The sequence below is a fragment of the Onychostoma macrolepis genome, chromosome 15 (assembly GCF_012432095.1).
Source record: "Onychostoma macrolepis isolate SWU-2019 chromosome 15, ASM1243209v1, whole genome shotgun sequence".
Classification (NCBI taxonomy): domain Eukaryota; kingdom Metazoa; phylum Chordata; class Actinopteri; order Cypriniformes; family Cyprinidae; genus Onychostoma; species Onychostoma macrolepis.
In genome coordinates, this window is record NC_081169.1 from 11,756,402 (window position 1) to 11,780,424 (window position 24,023).

The following is a 24,023-nucleotide window of genomic DNA, read 5'->3' on the forward strand; positions in this document are numbered from 1 at the left end:
CACAATCCAAAAACATATGGTGATGTGAGAAAGGGGATGACACATCTCACCCCACTACTCTCTCTAAATTTAATGCACGAGTTTAATTGTTGATCCTGCTATATAATTAAAACTTTCCGAAGCACTCAAACTGTCATCGCTAATCCACGTGGGGCCAAAACACAAACCACAAACACCTAATTTGCAACAAATGATAATTATGTGCAAAAGAGCAGCATAGTAATACAGGCATAAATTATTCATCAGGCATCACACAGTCAAACTGGCACAAATACACGCCATGCACACATAAGTAATGAGACGGACAACGGCACGACAGACTCATGAGACACAGCGACAGGTAATCACATCCCCGCTGGGAAGCACATCAGTCTCTGCATGGTTTCAGGCGCTAATCCATTCCTGCACGAACCCCACTCCTCAGATTAACCGTCTGATAGGAGGCTGGCAGAGGAGTAAACCCTCTTTTGTTTGAACAAATGAAATTTAGTAGATGTGGGTGGGGATCAATAAGAGGCAAATAAGCTTTTATGTTATTGAGTAAGTGCTAATGCATTACGGGGGAGCGAGGATGAAAAAGCAAAGGGGAAAGTGAGGAGGGATTTGGGTGGCAGTGTTTATATACTGACGTTGCCGTGTGCTTCAGACGCCACTCTGCCATCTGTTGACTTTCAGAGAGAATGCAGTTGTGGACATGCATTGGATCCAATATGCTCATTAACTAACAATCGTGTGGATTATTTCATATTTGAGTACTGATCACCAAAAATGTTCGCCTAATTTACAACACGTGCATATGCACATGAATTTGTCCTTAAACTCGTATTAATGCTAATGGGTTTGGAGTATTGTAAACAAACGATTATAAATGAGTTTTTCGCACACCCTTTAGTCAATCTCAGCAAATATATGGCATTCTGTACATACGCGTATCGGCATTAGCATACAGAGAAACTTTGCAGTTTGGGCTATAACAAAACTTTTTCCTCTGTATGTGATGAAATATCTATGAATAACATTTAATCTTAACACTTTTAAAAATCCACCCAGAATATATGATTTTTCATATATGTTGTTCCAACAATTTTTTTTTTTACGTTTAGAATAAATTTTAGTATGAAAGTTATTGGTAAATCATGACTTGTTTGTGGAAACGTTCATACACCGATTTCACGCAAAAAAAATTTTTGCACATACGCTCAGCCAATGAGACCCACTGTCTATTAATATCTGAGCGATGGGAGTTAATTGGTGAATCTTGATTTGTTCGTAAAAACATTCATATACAGATTTACGCACGCTTAGTGAATGAGACCCATTGCCTGTTAACGTTTGAGCATTATTGGTGAATCATGATTTTTTTGTGAAAACATTGATACGCAAATTTCACACAAATTTGTGCATATGAATGAACAGTGAATGAGACCCATTGTCCGTATCCAATATCCAAGCATAAAATAAACGCAAATGGTGAATCATTTATTCATAAAAAACATTCATACACAGATTTCACGCACAAATTTATATGTGTTTTAGCAAATGAGACCCACTGTCTTAATATTTGAGCATAAATTATTGTGATCTAGGGCTGGGCAATTTATCGCATGCGATTGTCATTCGCATCTCGTCAGTAAAGCCGGTTCTGTGATTAGCAGTAAACCTCCATCACCTGCTTTCAGATGGAGCGGCATTTAATACACAGAGCCGTATTTCACTGACAAGCTGCACAATATTGCGTTCATTATCGAAGACGATTCATCTGCGATAATGAACACGATATTGCGTAGCTTGTCAGTGATCTACAGCTCTGTGTATTAAATGCCCCTCCATTTGAAAGCAGGCGATGGAGGTTTACCACTAATCACGGAACCGGCTTTACTGACGAGATGCGCATGATCATCGCATTCGATATATCGCCCAGCCCTATTGTAATCATGAGTTATTGATGAATCATGTTTTGCTCGTGAAAAGATTCACAGATTTCACACAAAGGCACTCTTAGTGAATGAGACCCACTGTCTGTTTATATTTGAGCATTACTGGTGAATATGTTCATGAAAACGTTTGTATGCAGATTTCACACGTAAATTTGTGCGCGCACACACTTAGCGAATGTGTAGTCACTGTCTGTTAATATTTGAGCATAAATATTGCAATGCTAGTTATTGGAGTTTTTGGTGAATCGTGGTTTGTTCGTGAAAATGTTCATACCTCCGATTTCGCAAAAACATTTGTGCGTATGCACACTTGGTGAATGAGACCCAGTGTCTGTTAATATATGAGCATAAAACATTGCGATTGAAGTTAGTGTAGACATTGGTGAATCATGATTTGTTCATGAAAATATTTTTAGTGAATAAGACCCATTGTTAATATTTGAGCATACATTATCCATGGTGAATCATGATTGGTTTGTGAAAACATTCATGTGTACAGTGTATGTTAATATTTGAGCATGAAATATTGTACTGGGAGTTATTGGCAAATCATAATTTGTGAAAATGTTTGTGTGCCGATTTCACACACAGATTTGTGCATATTCACACTTAGTGAAAGAGACCCATTGTCTGTTAATATCCAAGCATTAAATACTGAAATACACTTACCCTGCACAGACAAGTCAAAGGTGGCGAGCTCGTTCTTGATCATCTCTTCACTGGATTTCACTTTGGCCTGTGTGCTGGCTTTCAAGAAGTCTGACTTGCCAAATTTGGGCTTGTCACCATGGAAGGCTCCAAATTCATCCGTCAATTCACCCTGGTTGCCCTCTGCTTCTGTGGTTCCAGGAGGGGAGTCAGATTTCTCCGAAACCGTGCTGGCAAAGTCGCCAAAGTCATCGTCGTCGTCTTGACCGGCCTGCTCAATGGAGCCAAAGTCAGCGAAGGCTTCAAACCGGCTTTCGGTGGTGGAGCCACCATCTTCGATTGGGAATGTGGTCACCTTGGCAACTGTGGTGTGGGTGATGTTCTCCGAGCTCCCGAAAGACGTCTCTTTCCTCTGGACGACAGCTGAAGATGGCAGTCCTCCCTGGAGCTTCTTACCTTGACCAGATGAGAGATCTTCCTTGTCAGACCAGTCGTAGCTGCCAAGACTGCTGACGGCGGATGTGCCAAAGGGGTCAAATTTTAAATCATCAGACTCTGTAATGACAACATGGGAAATCCCATTCAAAAAAATCATGCAGGTGCTGTAACAACAGTACCACTTTTGTTATAGTGCAATTTTACAATTTAGTAAATTTTTTGTTGAAGTACAGGATATTCTGGGTTCAATAAAAGTTTAGCTCTACTGAGAGCATACGTTGGTAAAGTAGCATTTTAAGTAGTGCACTTTTAAAAGTCTATGAGGCAAGACGTTCCAGAGGGTTTATATTAATTCTGAATAAAAAGGCATATATGACTTGTCAAGTTGACTGGATTGTCCATTCAGTGGAGGGACTACAGTTCTAGGCTGATAAACGTCTAGTTGTTACATTTTAATTCTTTCTAAAGCAGTGGTTCTCAACCAGGAGGCCTCCTGGTTGAAAATGTATTTAAATTAATAAATTATTATTAATATATTTTTAAAAAAAAATTATTTTTAATAAATAGGAATAAAATGGAAAATATATTTTTTCTTGTATAATAGTATGATTAAAACAAAATAAAAAAAAATGTAAAAAAAATTATAATTATTGAACAGTCCTTAAACTTCTGAAATCACAAAATAAATCATGGTTAATTATATATCCCAGTTTCAGTTAATAATAATATATATAATAAATATAAAAAAATAAATAAAAATAAAAAACCCGCTCTGACAATTACAATGGAAATAAGCTATAGTGGACAGCCTTGAATATTGTGTTGAGCAACAGGCATTTGAGTCTAAAAGGTTGAGAACCGCTGATCTAAAACCCCTTTTTGGTATCCTTGCACGTATCATGTGAAACTTACCATGTTTACAAGCTTTTCATGGTCAGCAGCCAAAAAACTGGATTAAAACCGCACTGAGAATTACTGACTTTGTACAACTAGTTTCATGCTAAAGTATGTGAACATTTTGTGACTATATTTCTGAAATTAAATTTAACATTTATGTTAGTGCAAAGTTTTGCACTATTTTGTAAATTTCCTACTGTAAATATATCAAAACTTAATTTTGGATTAGTAATATGCATTTCTTAGGGCTTCATTTAGACAGCTTTTTTTTTTTTTGCACCCTCAGATACCAGAGTTTCAAATAGTTGTATCTCGGCCAATTATTGTCCTATCCTAACAAAGGAAAGGCTTATTTATTCAGCTTTCAGATGATGTATAAATCTTAATTTTGAAAAATTGACTGGTTTTGTGGTGCAGGGTCTCGCACACACAAACACACATTTATATATATATATTTTAATTTTTTTTTTTTTTTTTACTTACAAACTTTCTTATAACAAAAGAGAGATTAAAATCTTTAAAACAGAGTTGGGCAAATGGTTGCTGAGCCTTTTAGTTTGTTACTGTTTAGCCTTATTTGTTAACTCCCTTATGCATTAGGTTAAAAAAAACAATATACTAAGCAAATACACGTTTGTGCTGTTTTTGTGTACATTTACATTTACAAAATACAAACCATAGACATGACCAAGGTCATTTTTTCTATTAGTCTGTTACTGATGGTATGGATTCAGGATGACTCACTATGTCTCAAGTGCTCCTTGTACATGATGAATTATTCCTGATATCTTTATATGATGAAGCCCTGGTTCATTAACTAGACACTTCTGGCACAAAGCCACTCTAATGATCCCCGAGTCCTTATCTTCAACCAGAAGTCATTCTGAGTCTGGGAGGAAACACTCAATGTCTTATTGACTAGACTGGATGAGTGACATCTGCGTGTGTGGACTGATGAATGCTTTTCAGATTTGTTACTAGAAGTAGAACCTCATTTTGAAGGTCAAAATGACCATGTCATTCTGCACCTTTCATTTCTCTAAAATGAATCACTGTTTGACTGAAAATCACAACTGGGCTGTGACTCACCAAGAGTTACAATTTTCTGCCTTTCAGTGTAGAGTGTTGACGTGCAATCATTCACACTCTCGTACAATCAACCACAGCGACAGACTGATAAAAGAACTGCAACGATGCATTGTGCTGCGTGCGCTCTTTGAAGCTACTGCATGAACTTATTTCAAATACAGATATATATATATATATTATTTATAAATGAGGAACTGGCCTCATTTAGAGGCCATAATGTTTATAATTAAAAATAAGTATGATTAATTCACATATGCATTGAAACACCTACTTCCCTCACAGTTGAGCGGGGCACGACTGTTCATACAATCTATCAACTTGTGAAATTGACAAGGAACCAGTGCAGTGTGATAATTCTGATGACTAAATCTGCTTTGGGCGGCAAGATTGAAGGATGGAGAGAGAAATCAAGACGGCACGCATGTCTGCTGTACCATTATTCATATTTATTACGACAACATTGGCAGAGAGAGAAAGAAAGAGAGAGGTCACAAAATTCCATGAAAGATCTCGTTACAATAGTCTTGCCAAACTAACAGTTAAAAAGTGTTTTTTTTTTTTTGCATTTTAAGAATACAAGGGCATGCAAAGTCAGAATAAGCAGAAGTGAGAAGAAAACAAAAACAGGACAGAAAATCCCAAATCCAGACGCAGAACCCAGCATTGAGAAGGCACATTCACAGATTAAGATTAAATTAGTTCTCATTGGTCAAAGACACACTGTAGTCGGAATATAAAAGGAAAAAGCAACCAGAAATAAGGAAAAGTGATACAGAACATTTAAGCAAAGATCAAGGTGATGCTAATATTAGTTTTATGCAGCTTATTAAAACCCTCTGAGAACCTGGAGAGACTTGTTCTGAGATTTAATATATTTGCAAGCTGACCAACAGCTCATCAAAACTTCAAACTAGGGCTGCACAATTAATCCAAAACATTATGAACAAAAATCAATTGAAGTGTTAATTTAGGTTTACTACATCACAGATGGCATTAAATTAGTCACAATATACACTGTAAACAAATGACGCAACAAAGCTAAACTGCAGTTAATCAACCAAATATTGTTGAATAAATGTCAAAAAATTTATTAATTTAAAATAAATAAATTTAAGTAAACAGTTCTTATGTGACATGCAGTTTCTCCTCACAAAATAATTATTCTTATTAAATTCCATCAATGAAAATTTATAACCGCGATCTCAATATTAAAGAAAATGATCGACAGCTATTTTTGTTATAATTGTGCAGCCTACTTCAATCCAATTCTTCTAAATCAACCAGGGTTTGCATCAGTCTATTAGGTGCTCAAAGGGTTAAAAGAAAACAGAGAAATCTATCCTAGAGCATTTATTGGTTTGAGTGACAGGTAAAGAACGACAAAAAGAGATAGTACCCTTTTTCTCTCGCCATCCTGTACATCTCGGTTGGAGCTACTTTTGACCCACATAAGTCAAAAAGGTAACAATTTCATATCACGGCAAGCAGTATTTGCTCTTTATAAATACAAATAATACGCTTTCTGGCATAAATGCTTCAACACAATCAGCAGGACTAATCAAGTCTATCTATATTCAAAATAAATAAGAGTTTATTTTCCTGTAATAAAAATACACTATTAAATTTGCATGTATACATTTCCATTCTTGATAAAAACAGCCTATTTTGTAAATATGCCAGAAACATGGACTAATCCTACTAATTGTTTACTGCGTGTAAATACTTGTCAATTTCACAAATTGAACGCTGGCACATACTGGAGCATAGAAAAGCAAAGTTAGAAAGAGTTCCACCGTCAAGTGTGGTCTACAAGAGCAGATGAACCGCGACAAACCTGAAACAAAGTCACCTTCTCATGGAAGGACCACAATAAGCGGCTCTGGCCTGGAAAAAAGATACTCTAGGGTGGTTAGCTACACATCCAGGGGCGTAGTGCAACTCTCAACCTGCTACAATATTTATGCTTGGTGCTTATCTAGAGGTGTCCAGTAACTGAACTAGAAGAATTTGTATAAGATGTAACTAGAACAGTGTTTGACAAGGTTTAGGTAATGGTAGTATTCACTGAAAGCTACTATGGAAAGAAGGCAGAAGGATTCCTATAGACCTCAATCGGAGCGGATACCATGTTTAGAATGACGTAAATGAAAATGAGACTGTGAGGGACAGAATTACAGTTCATTCATGTTGTATTCTTATATCTGGTTGCTGAACTTTCAGAGAATGAGAGTGAAAACTGGACTAGTGTGTCTTAAAACATGGGTTGTGAAATTTAGAAGGGATGCACCGATATTACAATTCTGGTTGATCTGATCATTGATGTGCTGACTTGCTCACCAGAAGGGTCAAAAATGATTAATGGCCAATAATAAAATTTGATATTTTTTATAAATAAACTGAAAATAAAATACTACAATCAGTTGTTTTAAATTCCATAAGTTAATTTATGCAGGACAAAATCCATGAAAGGTACAGAATCATAAATCATTTCTATTTCTCTGATTTTACAGTGTTACTAAATTAGTATTTTTCAAGACTTATATTAAAGGTATAGTTCATCCAAAAATTTTAATTCTGTCATCATTTACTCACCCTCAAGTTGTCCCAAACCTAAATGAGTTTCTTTCTTCTGTTGAGCACAAAATAAGATATTTTGAAGAAATTTGTTGGTAACAAACAGTTGACGGTAGCCATTGACTTCAATAGCATGAAAAAAATACCATGGAAGTCCATGGCTACCATCAAATATTTGGTTACAAATGTTTAAATTTGTCATTTTTGGGTGAACTATTCCTTTACGTGAGCAGTATATAAAAACAAATGTAATTTAAATTAGATTATTAAATATCCAATGATCACAGACTCTGATAAGTAAACAAAAATATATTAAATTTAAAAAAAAAAAAAGGTAATACCAGATGATAACTGACATATTGATTGAACTACTTTCATCCCTCACAACCTTGTTTCATTCACATCACAACTAAATATGGCATCTACTCTTGCTGCATTCACGTCATGTTAGAATTAGCATCAATATTACCATCTTTAACTATTAAATCTGCAGCCATTTCAGTGCTTTTCACATGATGGTACAACAGCCTAGATTGAGAAGTCAAAGCTTTACACGTTTTTCAATAGTAAGAAGAATTTCATTAAATTTCCAACTTAAACAAGTCAATCTTGTCTTACCAAGTTGAAAATTTAATCAAATGGTTTTCACTAGTAAAAAAAAAAGTGTAATTACTAGTGGGAAACTGTTCAGGAAACAGGCAATTCTGACAATATGTGATGGTAGTAACAGGTTGTTGGCTCTGGTGAGACCACACAAGTTTATGGGAACTCTTCCTACTGTGCTTCCTCAATGCCAACCAGTCTACGCACACGAGGGCTGATACAATGCCTGACGCTGACTGGATGAAATACTGTGACTGTGTTCTCACCCTGATACATGATGAAGATGAATGATAAAGTGAACACAAGCACATACACACTTGCGGGATGCTTTTCATGCAGAACAGATAATATGAGAAGCAGAGAATGAGAGTAAATTAAGGGTGACTGACATTTGGAAAAGACAGCTGATTACAAACAGGCCCATCAAGAGCTCCTGGGGGTCACTGAGTCCTCTAAGGAGAAGATCTCACTAACTTGGTGCCCCCCTGTGCTCAGATTTCTCGCCGTGGACTGGTATCTGATGCTTATAGTATGCAGCTCAAGTACAGGGCAGCCGGTTCATGCGTGTGTGATATGACTCGGGTTAAATAAGGTAGTGCTTTGTATTTGTTGCTCATGTATGCACTGAGGCACGGCATTGAGGATTCTCCATGCACATGCAACACGGATAACCATCACATGAACGGATGAACGGTTACATGCAAAACAAGTGTGACCAGAACGATATTAACTACAACACCTGTTGGCTATATCAAGAGAGGCCGTTTTATGACTTGATATGAAGGTGGAATTGTAGATCAAATAAAGGACAGAAGTGTCAAGATCATTTATCATGCTTAGACAAATCTAGTCGCCTGCACTGGAAAGACTTCAGCGTCATTTGCATATTAATCTGGCTGTTTATATATCCCATCTGTAATTCTGATGAGCGCAAAATGGCTCAGAGTCAAAAATCTGAACGAATGTAAAGTCAGATGTGTGGTGTTGGCAGAATTTAAATGAACAATGCCATCTTGAGCAAAAATATTTTGTCTTTCTCATAATCATAATACTAATCTCATAATAACAGATTTGAATGTGAACATTATCAAGTCAAATATGATCATTATAAAGTTTGGCTTTGCACCAAAAATAAATTTTTTGGTACATCTGAGTCAAATCAGTTTAAAAATCTGAGTTGTCTGAAATAATGAAATCCGATTTTTACAAACCTGATTCAAAAATCATTATATGAAATCTGATTAAAATTAAATTCAGTCTAAATGGTTGGATCGGATTTTAAAGGGATCGTTCACCCAAAAATGAAAATTCTGTCATTGATTACTCACCCTCATGTCGTTCCAAAACTGTAAGACCTTTGTTCATCTTCAGAAAACAAATTAAGATGTTTTTGATGAAATCCGAGAGCTTTCTGACCCTCCCATAGACATCAACGCAACTGACACGTTCAAGGCCCAGAAAGGTAGTAAGGAAATTGTTAAAATAGTCCACGTGACATCAGTGGTTCAACTTCATATTATGAAGCTACAACAATACTTTTTGTGCGCAAAGAAAACAAAAATAATGACTTCATTCAATGATTTCTTCTCTTCCGTGTCAGACATGTTCACGACAGTACCACAATGTGTGTGCATTCCTCTGCTTGTAAACAAGGTGCAGCACATCCAGGTTCTACATCAGAACAGGTTCTACATCGGCTCCTGCATCAGCAGCACCAGATGCATGCGTCGTGATAGTAATTAACATGTGTCAAAGACTGACAGATTTATGGTTGAACCATGTCCTTACTACCGTTCTGTGCCTTGAATATGTCAGTTGCGTTGCTGTCTATGCAGGGTCAGAAAGCTCTCAGATTTCATAAAAAAATAAATAAATAAAAAAATAAAAAATCGTCTTACGGGTTTGGAACGACATGAGGGTGAAAAATCAATGACAATTTTTTTTTTTGGGTGAACTCTCTCTTTAAATGTTTTTTTTTTTTTTTTTAGGAATTGGGGAAATGTACATAATGTCAATAAATTCGACAGCTGTGTCCAAATCATTTTCACTGTTTTTTTTAATTTCTACTTTTTTTAATATGTATTTCTTTAAATATTTACTTTCAATTTTATATTCATTTCCCCACATAACAAATGACAGTATGTGGCTCTGTAGCAAACAGTATGATTTCAGACACAGCATACTATAAGCATGAACTTATAGTATGTATTCAAACTCATATTTTAGGCACTACCTTAATGCCTTTGTGTTGAGTTCATTTGAGTTCAGTATGTCCCAATGTAAGTAATAGACATGAGAAGCCAAATTCGAAATTTCCGGTCCAAATTTCTTTTCTTTCCATATTATCATTCCAGCTATTCTCATTCTTTTGGCACTATGCTGACTTAAGTCATTACTACAGCAACTGATGTAGATATTACAGAGGCAACGGAAAAAATGGATCTGATTTTACCAGTTGCGAAATGTCAGTGTGGACAGTCAGTTCTAAAAATCGGAGAAATGAATCAGATGCAGCGTGAACAGCTTTTGTGCATTCCACCATTAATACGTGCTGCTTTGGTTTGTGTTTCAGATACATTGACAATCAAAGCAAGGGAAACAGGGTAACCAATGAGAGATGACGTCAATGACAACATGAACAGACGGACGACAGGAGAGAAAACCAAGTCACAAGCTATTAGAATTAAATACTGTATATAAATGTGCTTTCGTAACTGCCTGATCACCTGATAACACTAGGAGTTAATAATACCAGTTATTGTGCTGTTAGCGATAATACTAATCTCATGAGATTCAAATCCACAAGCACAAGTTCTGACTGGTAAAAAATAATAATACATAAGCTAAATAAATAAATAAATAAATATAAACAACAATAAATACTGTAGGTTTACAACTGTGCATGATTCAACTGGAAATGTATATAACTTGAACGGGAATGACTGCATGATATGATGTGTAGCAAGTTTTTGATATGTAACTTTAACTCAGCCACACTGAACACATACTGTGTTCCAACTGGGCATCTGATAGGGAGGTTGTTCAGCCTTTGAGAGGCCTGAGTGGTCTGAGCATGTGTGAAAGAGAGAAAGTTGCGACAGACAGAGTTGGCCAGACTTCACCAGAGCAAGCGTACTAATTCCTCACCTGCAGCTGGGGGTTGATGGGACGACAAACCAGGGAGATCTAGGGAGCTATCAGACATCACATGCTTGAGGTCTCCACCAATGTCCGACAACTTCATGTCTAGCTGTACTGAGAGCGCATCCTCCGAATCCTCCTTCCCCACGCTGCTGCCCCCAATGGACGGGAGGTCCAGGGATTTCACGGAGGCAGAGTCCTCTTTGGCCTGCTTGAAGGCGGCCACTTTGTCCACCAGGCTCTTGTCGGACGCGCCCAGCGCCGTACAGAATTTGGAGGACTGGAAATCTGCAAAGTCGTCGTTGTCGCTCTTGAGCGACGAGAAGGAGCCCCCGCCGCTTTCTTTGTTATCATCGTAGGCCAGGCCACCTTCTAGGGAAAGCTGCTTGAAGACGTCGTACTTGTCAGTGCCGATTTGCTGCCTCGGCTGGGACGTCTCCGCCTGGGCCTCTCCACCACCGTCTCCAGAGCTGGTCTCATTTCTCTGATCTCTCGAGCTCCCAAACGCCATGAAGTCAGCAAAGTCATCCTGAACTGTCGTCCCAGTTCCTCTCCCTACTGTAGAAGTGGTGGGAGCTACTTCGGAGGACGTTGAGGAGCCAAAAAGAGCAAAATCGCCAAAGTCGTCACCCCCTACGCTGGGAGGTTTTGCAACTGAGGACAATACCAGGGATGGTGGCGCTGAAGGGAACAGGTTGAGTTTGGAGTCAACAGTGGTAGTGGGAGCAGGAGGAGCCATTGTTGTGAAGAGGTCCAGGTCTGCCATGTTGAGAGGATTTCTAGGTTGAGCCAGAGAGGTTGGCTGCGAATGGGACAGAGACTGAGAAGAAGAGAAAGGAGGAGGAAAAGTTGGCTGGAACTTGGCCTGGTCTGGTGGGTCTAGTGGAGAGACGGTGTCGGCTGTTTTAAAGTCTGTGAAGCCATCGTCGGCACTGACAGACTTGAAATCAGCAAATCCCTCCCCTGCGGAAAAACGAAAAGAAAACAATTGAAGGGCATGGCGAACTGCATTTCACACTAAAACAACAAAGGACAGAGAGCTGGCATGGCACAATACAGAGTTTGCCTACAAGTTGCCCAGAGCTCCATTTCATGGGCCTAAAAAGAGAAAAATGGATTAGCAATGCTTAACGCAAGCTGCGTTTGACTGCTAAATTGAAATAAAAAGGTGGCACAATGGGACTGAAGACTTTTAGTGTGAAGATATAAATCAACCTGACACAGAATATAGCAAATTTACCAGCATATTTCAGTCTCAGCACACAATCACACACTCCGGTTTAGCTACAATCAATCCATTCTCATTTCACTTGTAGTGAAGTGACCAGTGGTAGACCAATTAATCTGACAAATTTTGTTGATTTGAATTTCCTTTTATCATGTATATTGTGGTATGTAAATTTATCAGTGCAATGTAGAGCCCTATTCGGACGGGACTAGTTTTCTAAACTACGTTTGAGTTTCGATTCTTATCACCTGACGCCTGCGATTTTCATGTACCAATTCGGACGGGACTAACATCTCTGTGTTTATTACAGAGGTGGGAGGGTCTGTTTTGTACATCTGGGCGTTTCAGAGGTCACGCGCTCTGTATGCGTGCATTGCGTGTCATTCGGATTGATTACCATTAGTATAACAGTTTTACTACAAATACCATGGTGAAGCTATATGGCTAGTATAGCAAAACCATGTTAATGTGTGGTTGCTTTAGTTTTACTTTAGTTATTTATTTGTAGTAAACCCGTGTTTAATTTTCATAAAGGTGCATATGTAATTAAAACATTATGTAATTGAGTGCAGAAATGAATGCGAGTAATTTTACCTGATGCAGATATTACAATAGCCAGTCTGAATGGTTTACGTGATCTGACTCTTGATTTTATTATTGTTTTTAATTTATTTATTTATTTTTTCCCTGCCGGGAGGCAAATATATCAAACATGAGCGCGGTAAGAGCTACTACGGTAATTCACGTTGGCCAAACCACACAAGGAAATGCGTTACGAAAAAAATCTCACCAGCAATCACAGACATCGCATTCGGATGGGATTAGTTTTCTCAGAGGATCACTGAGTTTGCTGAAAAACAGTAGGTAATTTGCTCTGGAATTATTACAGAGGTTGTGTGAGAAAAACACAGACATGGCAGATTCGGACGGGATTAAAATCACCAAGTACGTCTGTGAAACACACATTTCTCTAACGACCCCCTGTAAAACTAGTCCCGTCCGGATAGGGCTTAGGACTGCTTAAAATCACTGATATATTCGACTGATGCATGAAAAATGCATGATTGAAAAAATAAGATGAGGGATGTGCTTGATGTTAAAAAACATTATTAAGTGCATTGAGCCATGAAGATAAATATTTGTTATTCAGTTTTTTTTCGTAGCATATTGCACTTGAATGCAAAAATACAACCAAAATTGTTAAAATTTCCATCTTGGAAAGCGTTCACGTAAACACAGTCAGTTATAATCAGTCTAAAGTAAACTAAACAGGTTTTTTTTTGGTCATATGTCCAACCTTTTTGACTTATAAATGAAACACTAAATTCACTGAAATAAATATTAAATTGATTATTAAACATTACGTGACAAATGTTTATGTAATTTTACATTTCCAATTCAATTTTGCATTGACTAAATTTTATTATATCATAAATACCAGCAATATATCAATCATTAACCACTGTGCCCTCTCAATATAGGCCAATAAAAAACCCATTTTGATGGACCACTAGAAGTGAATGACACACAAATGACAAACTTTTTTTTAGTGCTGCCAAACGATTAATCGCGATTAATCACATACAAAATAAAAAATTTTGTTTGCATAATATACGTGAGTGTGCTGTGTATATTTATTAAGTATATATAAATACACACACATTACAGTATATATTTTGAAAATGTATTTACATGTCTATATTTATATTCATATAATTTATATTATAAATAAATATATTTCATATATGAACAAACAATTTTTCTGAAATATATACATGCATGTGTATTTATATATATATATATATATATATATATATATATATATATATATATACACACATACATATACACACATACATATACACATACATATACACATACATATACACACACACACACATAATAAATATACACAGCACACATGCATACATTACGTAAACAAAAACTTTTATTTTGGATGAGATTATTCGTTTGACAGCACTACTTTTTCTATTTCAGCTGCAGCCTATACAAGGAATCAAAGGTAGAGAGAACAGAACAGATCACTGCAACCATTGACTTACTGGCTCTCTCAGAGCTGTCCCCACTGGATTCTGCTCTAGTGAGACAGGGACACGCACACATGCCTACATCAGTGTACGGAGTCCCTCAATAAACTTAACACAATATATCCTGGTGCAACTGTATTAAATTTAATCTTGTTAAAGCAGATCTAGGTTGTGTACTTGATGTGTTTATGCTGTGTCAGACATGCATCTGCTTACCAACTGGTTTTCTGTCTGAAGGATGCTCAAGCTCTCGGAAAACACTGTATTTGTCCCCTGAATCTGGAACAAAACAGTAAACAATGCCTGTGTGTAGAAGCAGTAGTGCTTTTTAACTAGACCATAATAATGATAGAAGGAGCTGCAGGAATGTGATAAATAGCAGGATAAATTTATGCAAAACACATCTGCGGGCCACACAGGCTTCTCGCAAATGCATTTAGACAAGAGAATCGTTTTTAAAAGTTAACCTGATATGACAGCAGTCTTCTGAGAGATCTGCCTTCCTCAATGGGCTAATGAGGTGTATAGAGCTGAATGGGTGTGTGTGTGTGTGTCTTACCTGAGACCGGAGGTGTGGGCTCTGCAGGCTGCTCCACTGACAACTGTTTGAACACTGCGTATTTATCAGAGGAGGAGGATGAAGACCCTGACACTGGAGTTAGCATGGCAGGAACACTGCATGAAGCAGACAAAACATACAGCAGTCAGTCCAAACAGATCAAAGTGCTTTACAAGCTACAAAGAGTTTACAAGCCAAAACATTATATTTAGTTTTGAGATACTTATTTTTGTTCTTTGATGCTCCTAAATGTAGACTAAACACAGAAAGCCTGAGGCACAATGCTAATTTGCATAGCATCCCTGCTATAAAGTTTGCAAGATGAGTATTTAGTGCGTCCCATTTTAAAACAAAATGAAAATAGAAATCCAAAGTTGGACAAATATATTGTATCCCATAGACTTTCAGAATTTCAGCTGTATAAGGATGGTAAGAAATGGTAAATGAGTAAAGTGATTTTTAAATTTTAAGGTAAAAATTTTGCTAGATGCTAATGTTTACACATGAATACAAACAGTTTGTGAGAAACAGTGTCTGTAATATCAATAACCATTTTCTATTTTAATATATTTTAAAATGTAATTCATTCCTGTGAATTTTCAGCATTATTACTCCAGTTTTCAGTGTCACGTGATCCTTCAGAAATCATTCTAATATGCTGATTTGCTGCTCAAGAAGCATTTCTTATTATTGTCAATGTTGAAATCTGCTGTGCTGCTTGAAATAGAAATCTTCTGTAATGTTAGAAATGTCCTCACTGTCCCTTTGGATCAATTTATTGTATCCATACTGAATGAAAGTATCAGTTTCTTTCAAAGAAAGCGATCTAAACTGTCCAAATTGGCAAAATGCATACTTTCAGTGTGTGGTTCAAATACCACATGCAACTTGAAATTCAGTTTTTTTCTAAACAAAAGTTTCTTTCTTCTCCTTCACTCTGTCTTGGATCACTTCCTTCATATCAGCGATACTCCCAGCACAGGAGAAAACCTCTGCTCTCACCCTCACTTCCTGTATTATTCTCAACACTTCTCATTTTCACTGATTTAATTAGCGAGCAATCTGACACATTCAAGCACCAAAATATTCTTCTAAAACAAAGGATCCTTTGTACTCAGTGAAGCTGATCGACCGGTAAAGGCCATGGCACTCAGCAAATATACTTTCCAACCTCTCACTCCCTGCTTTCCATAATTGCCTTTTGCCATTTTTCCCTGGGAGCATAAAGTCATGCAGATGTGAATAGAAATAAAATGGAATGAGCTTATCAGCTGTCCACTGAAATGGGTTCATTAGAAAAGATGGCGGGGGTTTAATTGTTGCGCCGGGCAGGTTATTACAAGCCATTACAAAGCAGAGAGCGATTCCATGCTCCAGATGAGCAAACCGAGTCTAGAGGAATTAACGAAGCATAAAAACAATATCAGAAACTACTAATGAGAGATGACAGGATGCTGCTTTACGATGAATTTCTCCAAGCAGTTTACATTACATAAAAAATATGCTTTTGCAGGCGTGCAACAATACCATGAAAAGCTGCGCTCGTACCCGCTTTGGGACGATGATGTCATGCTGGGAAATGCTCCTCCTGTTTCTCCTTGGAAATCTGTGAATGAGTCATCTCCAGCGCCGGCTTTGGGGGCTTCCTGGAAGTCCTGGAAATCGTCATCATCAGCCTTGGTAGCCTAATGCAAACCAGCAAAACAAATCAGTTGAGCAATAACGGTGCAGTTATTATCCATAATAAAGTGTCTGATGTTTACCTGAACAGGAGGGAAGTTGGTGATGAAGCTGGCCGGTGGTTGTGTGGGTGGGTTTGGGCTCATGGCCATGACAGGCGGCGTGGCGACCGGCATGGCCATGGACACGGGTGGCTGGGTCATGATGGGCTGCTGGTGCTGAGGCAGGACAGCAGGAATAGCCATAGTCATGGCGGGTAGATTGGGCACAGGCGGAGAGGGGAACTGATTCAGGATGTCCAAACTCATGACTGTAAGACCACTCTAGAGAATACAACCACAATATGACAGAGCGGTTTAGTTAAAGATAAGTCATTTAAGGTATTAGTTCACCCAAAAATTTTAATTCATTGACGTCATTGATTACTCACCCTCATGTCGTTCCAAACCCATAGGACCTTTGTTCATCTTCAGAACACAAATTAAGATATATTTGATGAAATTTGAGAGTTTTCTGGCCCTGCATAGACAGCAATGCAACTGACACGTTCAAGGTCCAGAAATGTAGTAAGGAAATTGTTAAAATAGTCCACGTGACATCAGAAAGCTTTTGGATTTCATCAAAAATATCTTAATTTGTGTTCTGAAGATGAAAGAAGGTCTTACATCTTTGGAACAACATGAGGGCGAGTAATTAATGACAGAATTTTAATTTTTGGGTCAACTATCCCTTTAATGTGACTCAAACCAGGTACTGTGAAACAAAAGGCTGGGTTAGTAACCAACCAAGCTATCAATGGAAGGATAGGATCAAAGTTTTATCTAGGATCTGTATCAAACAGTCTGACGTAAGACTGTTGCTTTTTGTTCAATAAAAATTCCATAGAAATCAAATCATAAAGTGGACAAGCAACATTCGTAAATGACCATAAAAGTCATACACTATACATACACCTTGCTTTAGGCACAAAAAGCAAATGAACAAACACATCTAGCTATGCAATCTTGACTCCATGCGTCATTGCATTCCAAATTGTGTTGTACAACAGGATCAAATGCTTGCAACCTGTTGGCTCTCATAATTTGCACACTTAGAGGGATAGTTCACCCAAAAATGCCATTCATTTACTCACCCTCATGCCATTCCTAACCCATAAGACTTCTCTTTCTAGCTTGGATTAAACAACTCAATTCATATGGATTAATTTTACGGTATCATTTTAACCTTTATGAATCTTTAACATATTGGTTACCTGGACTTTCAATGGAGCGACAGAAACCACTCAGGTTTAATTTAAAGTGCCCCTATTATGGATTTTTGAAAATCACCTTTCATGCAGTGTGTAACACCACTCTAAGTGAATGAAAACATCCTGCAAAGTTTTAAATCTGAAAGTGCACCCTGTATAAAGTTACTGTCTCTCAAAAGAAAGAGTCGACTCTGAATCATTGAAATTAGTCGTTGACGTCAACATGAAACATTAGCCTATTGCCCACCCACTTGTTGGTCTTTTCGCATTGGTCTGAATGAAAATGCTAATTCATTCTTTGCCACTAGATGCCGCTTTTGGAGCAGTAAAATAGCTTTTTCTCAGGTAACGCTGTACACAAAGCGCCACTGCACTCACAAACACAGGTTTATCAGGCATTACAGGCGAGATGAAATGAAAATGAGACCAATCACCACAGATTAACGGCATGAGTTTAGAAAAATTAATCGTTGACCAAGTAAGGTAAAAATAAATGCATATTATAAGACAATGAAAGCGTTTTTTGAGCTTGCATGCATGTCAACCTGTTGTTAGGGACTCCCAAAACCAAAATATGAACCTTTCATTACCCTTAATAGGGGCAATTTAAAAAACCTAATTTGTGTTTTGAAGATTAACCAAAGTCTCGTGGAATTGGAAAGACATAAGGGAGGGGTAAATTACAAAATTTTTGGGTGAACTATTCATTTAAGTAGATGGATCTAAAAGAAATTTGAACTAAAAGCTATTAGATACCAGTCCAGATCTTTAAACAGAACACCAGGACTCTTCAACTCAAGTCCTGGATGGCCAGTGGCCAGGTTAATTTTTGGATTGATACATAACTCCGCAGGACACTAGCCCTCCAGGACTGGAGTTGTACACCATACCATCCCCTGTTAACCAAATATCTTTAAACAGAAGCTATAAAAGCGAAGCGTTAAAGCAGAATGATAACGTCAACGTCGACGATAACAAGTAGCACAGATCTTTGAAAGCTGACTGATAAACACTGATTACTGAGTGTCATTAAGATGAGGCACTGCTATAAACATAAGACACTCAATTAAAACTGATATTCTCCCTACACATAACAATGATTTAGTGAGCTATTAGACAAGAGCGCTTCAACACGCCTCGTGCAGGAACATTGAATTTACGGCACGTCTTTCATCAGGGAAACAAAATTAAATAGCAGGCCTGTCAAACAATAGACCTCCTTCTCCATCCAGATGTCTATTTCCCCATCCACCAAGAGGCTGTCTGATTTGTTTGCCTAAAATTTTCATTAAAGTCAACTTCCATTTTCAATGCCATTTCTGGCATTCTCCAGAGCTTTTCCTTTCTTTATTGCTCTACAAAACTGAAGCACTGGAAGAGTGGCTCCTCATTGAGCTTTTCAATTTGCATAAAAAATGCGTTATTACTGAAAAGGTCCCATGAGTTGCTGAAAGAGCTACAGTTTCTACTCATAGGACTGTAACTGCCAAGAGCAGCAAGGGAAGATGATAAGATCCCCACACCTCAGGCCTAAAGATGCACCTAACTTCCCATCACTGAAAACCTACATCCTCCTTAAAAGTTAGTGCACGCAATATTTGAAACTGGGAAATCTACCTGGGCGACTCCAATCAAAGCCAGTACGGTGTACAGCTCTTCCTTGGTCAGCTTGCCAGGTGTGGTGCGGTTGGCCAAGGCCCAGATCTGTCCGAGAGCTTCCCGTGGCAGACCCGATGATATCAGAATTGGGTAGAGTTTGGCTGTGTCAATACCTGTTGGTGTCATGGTGAAGTCAAGGACCTTCTTGAACAACTCTGTGAAGAGCAACCATTTGGCATTAGATACCTTGATATACAGAACTATGAAATGATGCAAAAACCAATGACGTCAAGAGCATATACCTGGGATGAGCGAGTCATTGTACAACCAGGCTGGCACCATGGGTTGCATGTCTTGTTGGGGGTAGACACCCACACCTGTTTGTGATGGACATGAAAACAATGAGATGTTGTTCGTGGACTCTTATGCTAGGAGCGCTTGATCAAGCATATATCCCATGTGCCTACTGCACAGTCAGACGTCCCCCACACCTGCTGTCGGCAAAGCCCAGCATGGATGTACTACTGACACCATGCACAGACACACTAAAGACTCCCACTGCTTCTGCCGTCAGCTGGTGGGTTTGTAGGACAAACAGACTGACAACATACGGAGAAGAGAGTTTTGCTTTGTATTCGCACAGACACTCATCTCATTACATGCATTGCCAATGTGTACATTGAAATCTGTGCTAAAACTGTGAGTCCTGTGGAGAAGGAAATTAGGCAAATGATTAAAATGGAGCTACAGTGATTAAACCTCAAAGTAAGCATCATCAGCAGTGAATCATGCAATTGATCCCCTCCTTTAACGACACCAATGGGCTCAGTAGACAGAATAAACCAGGGGTGTCCAATCTTGATACACGAGGGCCACCTTCTTACCAAGTTTGCACCAAGCCTAATTAAACAATCGAAGTCTTCAGGATTAACAGAAATTTCTAGGAAAGTGTGTTGGGAGCCAAACCCTGAAGAAAGGTGGCCCTCCATGAGAAGGACTGGACCCCCCTGGAGCTAAAAAACCCCCCAGAATCATCATTTCAGAGAAATTGGAAAATGTGCAAGAAGTGCAAGAATATATAGAGAACAACGTGTTAAGAAATTAAACCCAGTAAATACATATTAAATCCCACACATTCACGTATTTTAGATCATGTGCACAATCAGTTAGATGTCCAGGACAGAAAAGAAATGTTTCGGAGACAGTAGGCAGAAGATCTGAATTAGGCATTTCTTTATCCAGTAGAGATTATCTTCATCTTAGTTTATTTTTCCATTCAACTTTGAACGTTGTTCATGCTCAAGAGCACATCGTCTTCAAGGGTAAAGCTTCTAGGCCCATGCATTTTCTCCCGTTTAATGCCTTGGATCTGCTTTAGCAAAGACAGCTTAAGTAAGAGGACAGATTTGGTTACTTGGATATGAAGTCAGAAGTGTTAGGTATAATCAAGTCAAGATTTGAAGATTTTTCAAACAAGAACAAGAAATCAGCTCTTCTAAACCAAGCATATCTCATGATTAGCAAATAGAGGCAGGGCAGGAAGTCTCGAGCTGCGAGTTGTGTTAATTTTGAGAAGCTCGAAAAAGAGGCGGGACTGAAATCACAGATGATTTCTTCTCACCGCTGGTGCTAGTGGGCTGGACGAGCGGGTTGTCTGCTGCAGGGGGCACCTGAGTGGCAGGCAGAGGGTCAGGTGCCGTCTCTCTGATGAAGGCTGAATTGAAGTCATCTTGAGTTTGGGCCCAGTTTCGGGCTCTGGTGCTGCTGTGAAACTGAGCTGTGACCTGAACTCTGGGACTCAGCTCAGACAGACCCTGGCGTGGCTTAAAACTAACCTGGGCCTTCTTATCAGCTGTCAAATCGCAAGATGTGAACATCTTCTCCTCCAAAGATGGGCCTGAATCAGTTGGGGACAGAGGCCATATTGAACTGTAGTAGTTTATATTTTAACTAAGAGCAACAAACATGACTATGTGAATGTACAAGACCAAAACCTACTGCATTTAACACATTAAAGTTGCGATACAGATGCAAAAGCTTTTCCAAGAGGTAGGCAACATTATTCTGCCTTTAAAATAAGACATTACTGTGTGTTTCCTTTGCACAGAATAGAATACAAAATCCAAGATGCTCTACTGGAATAAATAGTAAGTTGAGTCTTTAATGGCACGCTCGCCGTCCATGAAGTTGCTGACTATGTAGGGTGTTCCAGTTCCAGTTAACAAGATATGTTATACTGTCTATACAGGGAACATACAGCAAGGCAGCTCACTAGCTTTTGGAGCAGATATACAGTCCTACTCTTTCTTTTCTGATAAAATATCCAAAAGAGCCAAGTAAGTAACTGCTTCATTATACCAATAAATTAACTTTTACAATGGCTATTCTATTCACTGACCTCTTCGCAGTACCTGAGGTGGAACAGGAAATGTTTAGGCATGACATAAATATTGTACGAGTATTTAAATGCCTTGAATTGTACTCCATTGACAGTATGTTAACAGTACGAAATATGAGCCACAATCAGTGGTAGATGTCCCTCAGAGAACGTCATCTCTAATTTCAAGTTCAAATAATTTTTTTTTTTCTGTGGTAATGCATAAATTCTGTCCAAATGTTTTTAACTTGAACCGGGAACACTATCAATCACACGCTTCCATGCAGGCTTCACTCTGAGCTCCTTATCAGTACACTGTCACAATCGGCATAGTGTGCATGTGCTGGTGTGCTGATAGAACTCCAGCTTAAATTATAAGAGCATATGGGACGCCATCTGCAAGCTGACAAAACCGAAAGGAGGTGGAGGGTGATGGTTGAGTCAGAATCACTGTGCAAATCTCACAGATGGTGACCATCATATCTGAATCAGAAACATCGACAGACTTTTGACTCTACGTCAAGAACACAGCAAGATAGCGGTTATGGGCAAAAAGGTTTAAAAGATCTGAAGAAACGTATCCATCACCATTCGCAAGTCAATGGGAGTTGCTTGGCTGGCACAAGCAACCCCAGACATGTGCTAGCTTTCTTTCTTACATGAGCTGCAAATGTAACTCACTGTTCAATATTACACTAAGTAGTGTAGTTATGGCATCTAACCACTGATTATGGGTACTAACAAGTGATGGCATGGCAAAGTGAGAAACCGTCAGAGGGGCGTTACCTTGGAATGCAGATTGGGAGCTGGAGATGACAGAAGTGTGTTGGATGGCAGGTGAGACAGGGAGAGATGAAGGGACAGAGTGAGGGAGAGGGGAGGAAGGGGGATGCTGGCCAGGCCCCGTCTCTAATGGCTGGCTAATGTGAGCGGCTCTCAGTGAAGGGGAGGATGGAGGGAGGGATGAAGAGGGGAATGAGGAGGAGGCATCGACGGGGCCCTGCATAAAGTCACTAAACTCATCGTCGTCATCAGGGAAAGCAGGAGGAAGGGTATGAGAGGTGACAGAAGAATGAGATGGCGATGAGTCTGCAAAAACCAAACAAGAGAGTGAGACAGACAAAACGCACATTATGAGTTATGACCACACAGACAGACCGAAAAATGAGAAACAGTTTTACAAGAACAACAGGAGGGTATGACTTTCATTAGGTGTGGTGCTGCTGTTTTAATATACAAAAACAAATGCAACCTTAAAATGAAAATGTCAATGGAAATGCACCTGTTTATACACTTTTCAATTTCTTACTATAATTACTAGCAGGGTCCAAAATTCAAGTCAACATGAAAACAAAATTGACCTTTTTTATTTACTTGACACTCTTTTCTGGTCTTACCATGAATGATTGACTAAGAAAATGCTTGTCTTTCCTTTCCTGCTAACATGACTTAACTATTTAAGCATTATTTTAGCAAAGTCTCATTCATCTGACTGCAGTCAGCTATGGAACATCCGTATCTTACCATCCAATTTATTTCTGCCCAAATGTTTTTTTTTTTTTTAATCCTGTTTTGCTCAAAAATGTCACATTATGGATGTAAAACAAGATGTGAATGTTCAAACCAAATCGGAATTAAAATTGGCTTTGGTGAGTGAATAAACAAAGTTACTTGCCAATTGGCTGGTATCAACAAACTGCAACATTACATGGTTTAAGTCCAATTTCAAGAATGACAATCTGACCTCCGACTGATGCGATTCAAATCCAAAACATTATTTTTTTTTTTTAACATGGTACATTTCAAAACGGTACCATTAAAGGTTTGTATTAGATACAGAAAACATTTTTCCATATACACTACCATTTAGAGGTTTGGGGTCAGTAATATTTCTTTTAAAGAAAAAAATTCAGCAAGGACACATTAAATTAACCAGAAGTGACAGTAAAGACATTT

The 24,023-nt window shown here is 38.4% G+C and overlaps 1 protein-coding gene across 9 annotated transcripts in view; it reads right to left on the reverse strand.

The window, feature by feature from the left end:
- Positions 1-24,023, reverse strand: part of synrg (synergin, gamma) — a 49,284-nt gene that overhangs the window by 17,463 nt on the left and 7,798 nt on the right. For 4 of the 9 annotated variants that reach the window (XM_058799129.1, XM_058799128.1, XM_058799127.1 and 1 more), the window contains exons 7-16: positions 22,854-23,156; positions 21,312-21,587; positions 19,993-20,067; positions 19,709-19,905; positions 16,926-17,165; positions 16,690-16,847; positions 15,163-15,278; positions 14,820-14,882; positions 11,334-12,290; positions 2,607-3,140 (exon numbers count right to left, since the gene is read on the reverse strand). In XM_058799129.1, coding sequence (XP_058655112.1) covers positions 2,607-3,140; positions 11,334-12,290; positions 14,820-14,882; positions 15,163-15,278; positions 16,690-16,847; positions 16,926-17,165; positions 19,709-19,905; positions 19,993-20,067; positions 21,312-21,587; positions 22,854-23,156 — 2,919 coding nt within the window. The remainder of the gene's footprint in view (positions 1-2,606; positions 3,141-11,333; positions 12,291-14,819; positions 14,883-15,162; positions 15,279-16,689; positions 16,848-16,925; positions 17,166-19,708; positions 19,906-19,992; positions 20,068-21,311; positions 21,588-22,853; positions 23,157-24,023) is intronic. The other 5 variants (XM_058799132.1, XM_058799133.1, XM_058799126.1 and 2 more) reach the window with 4 other exon arrangements.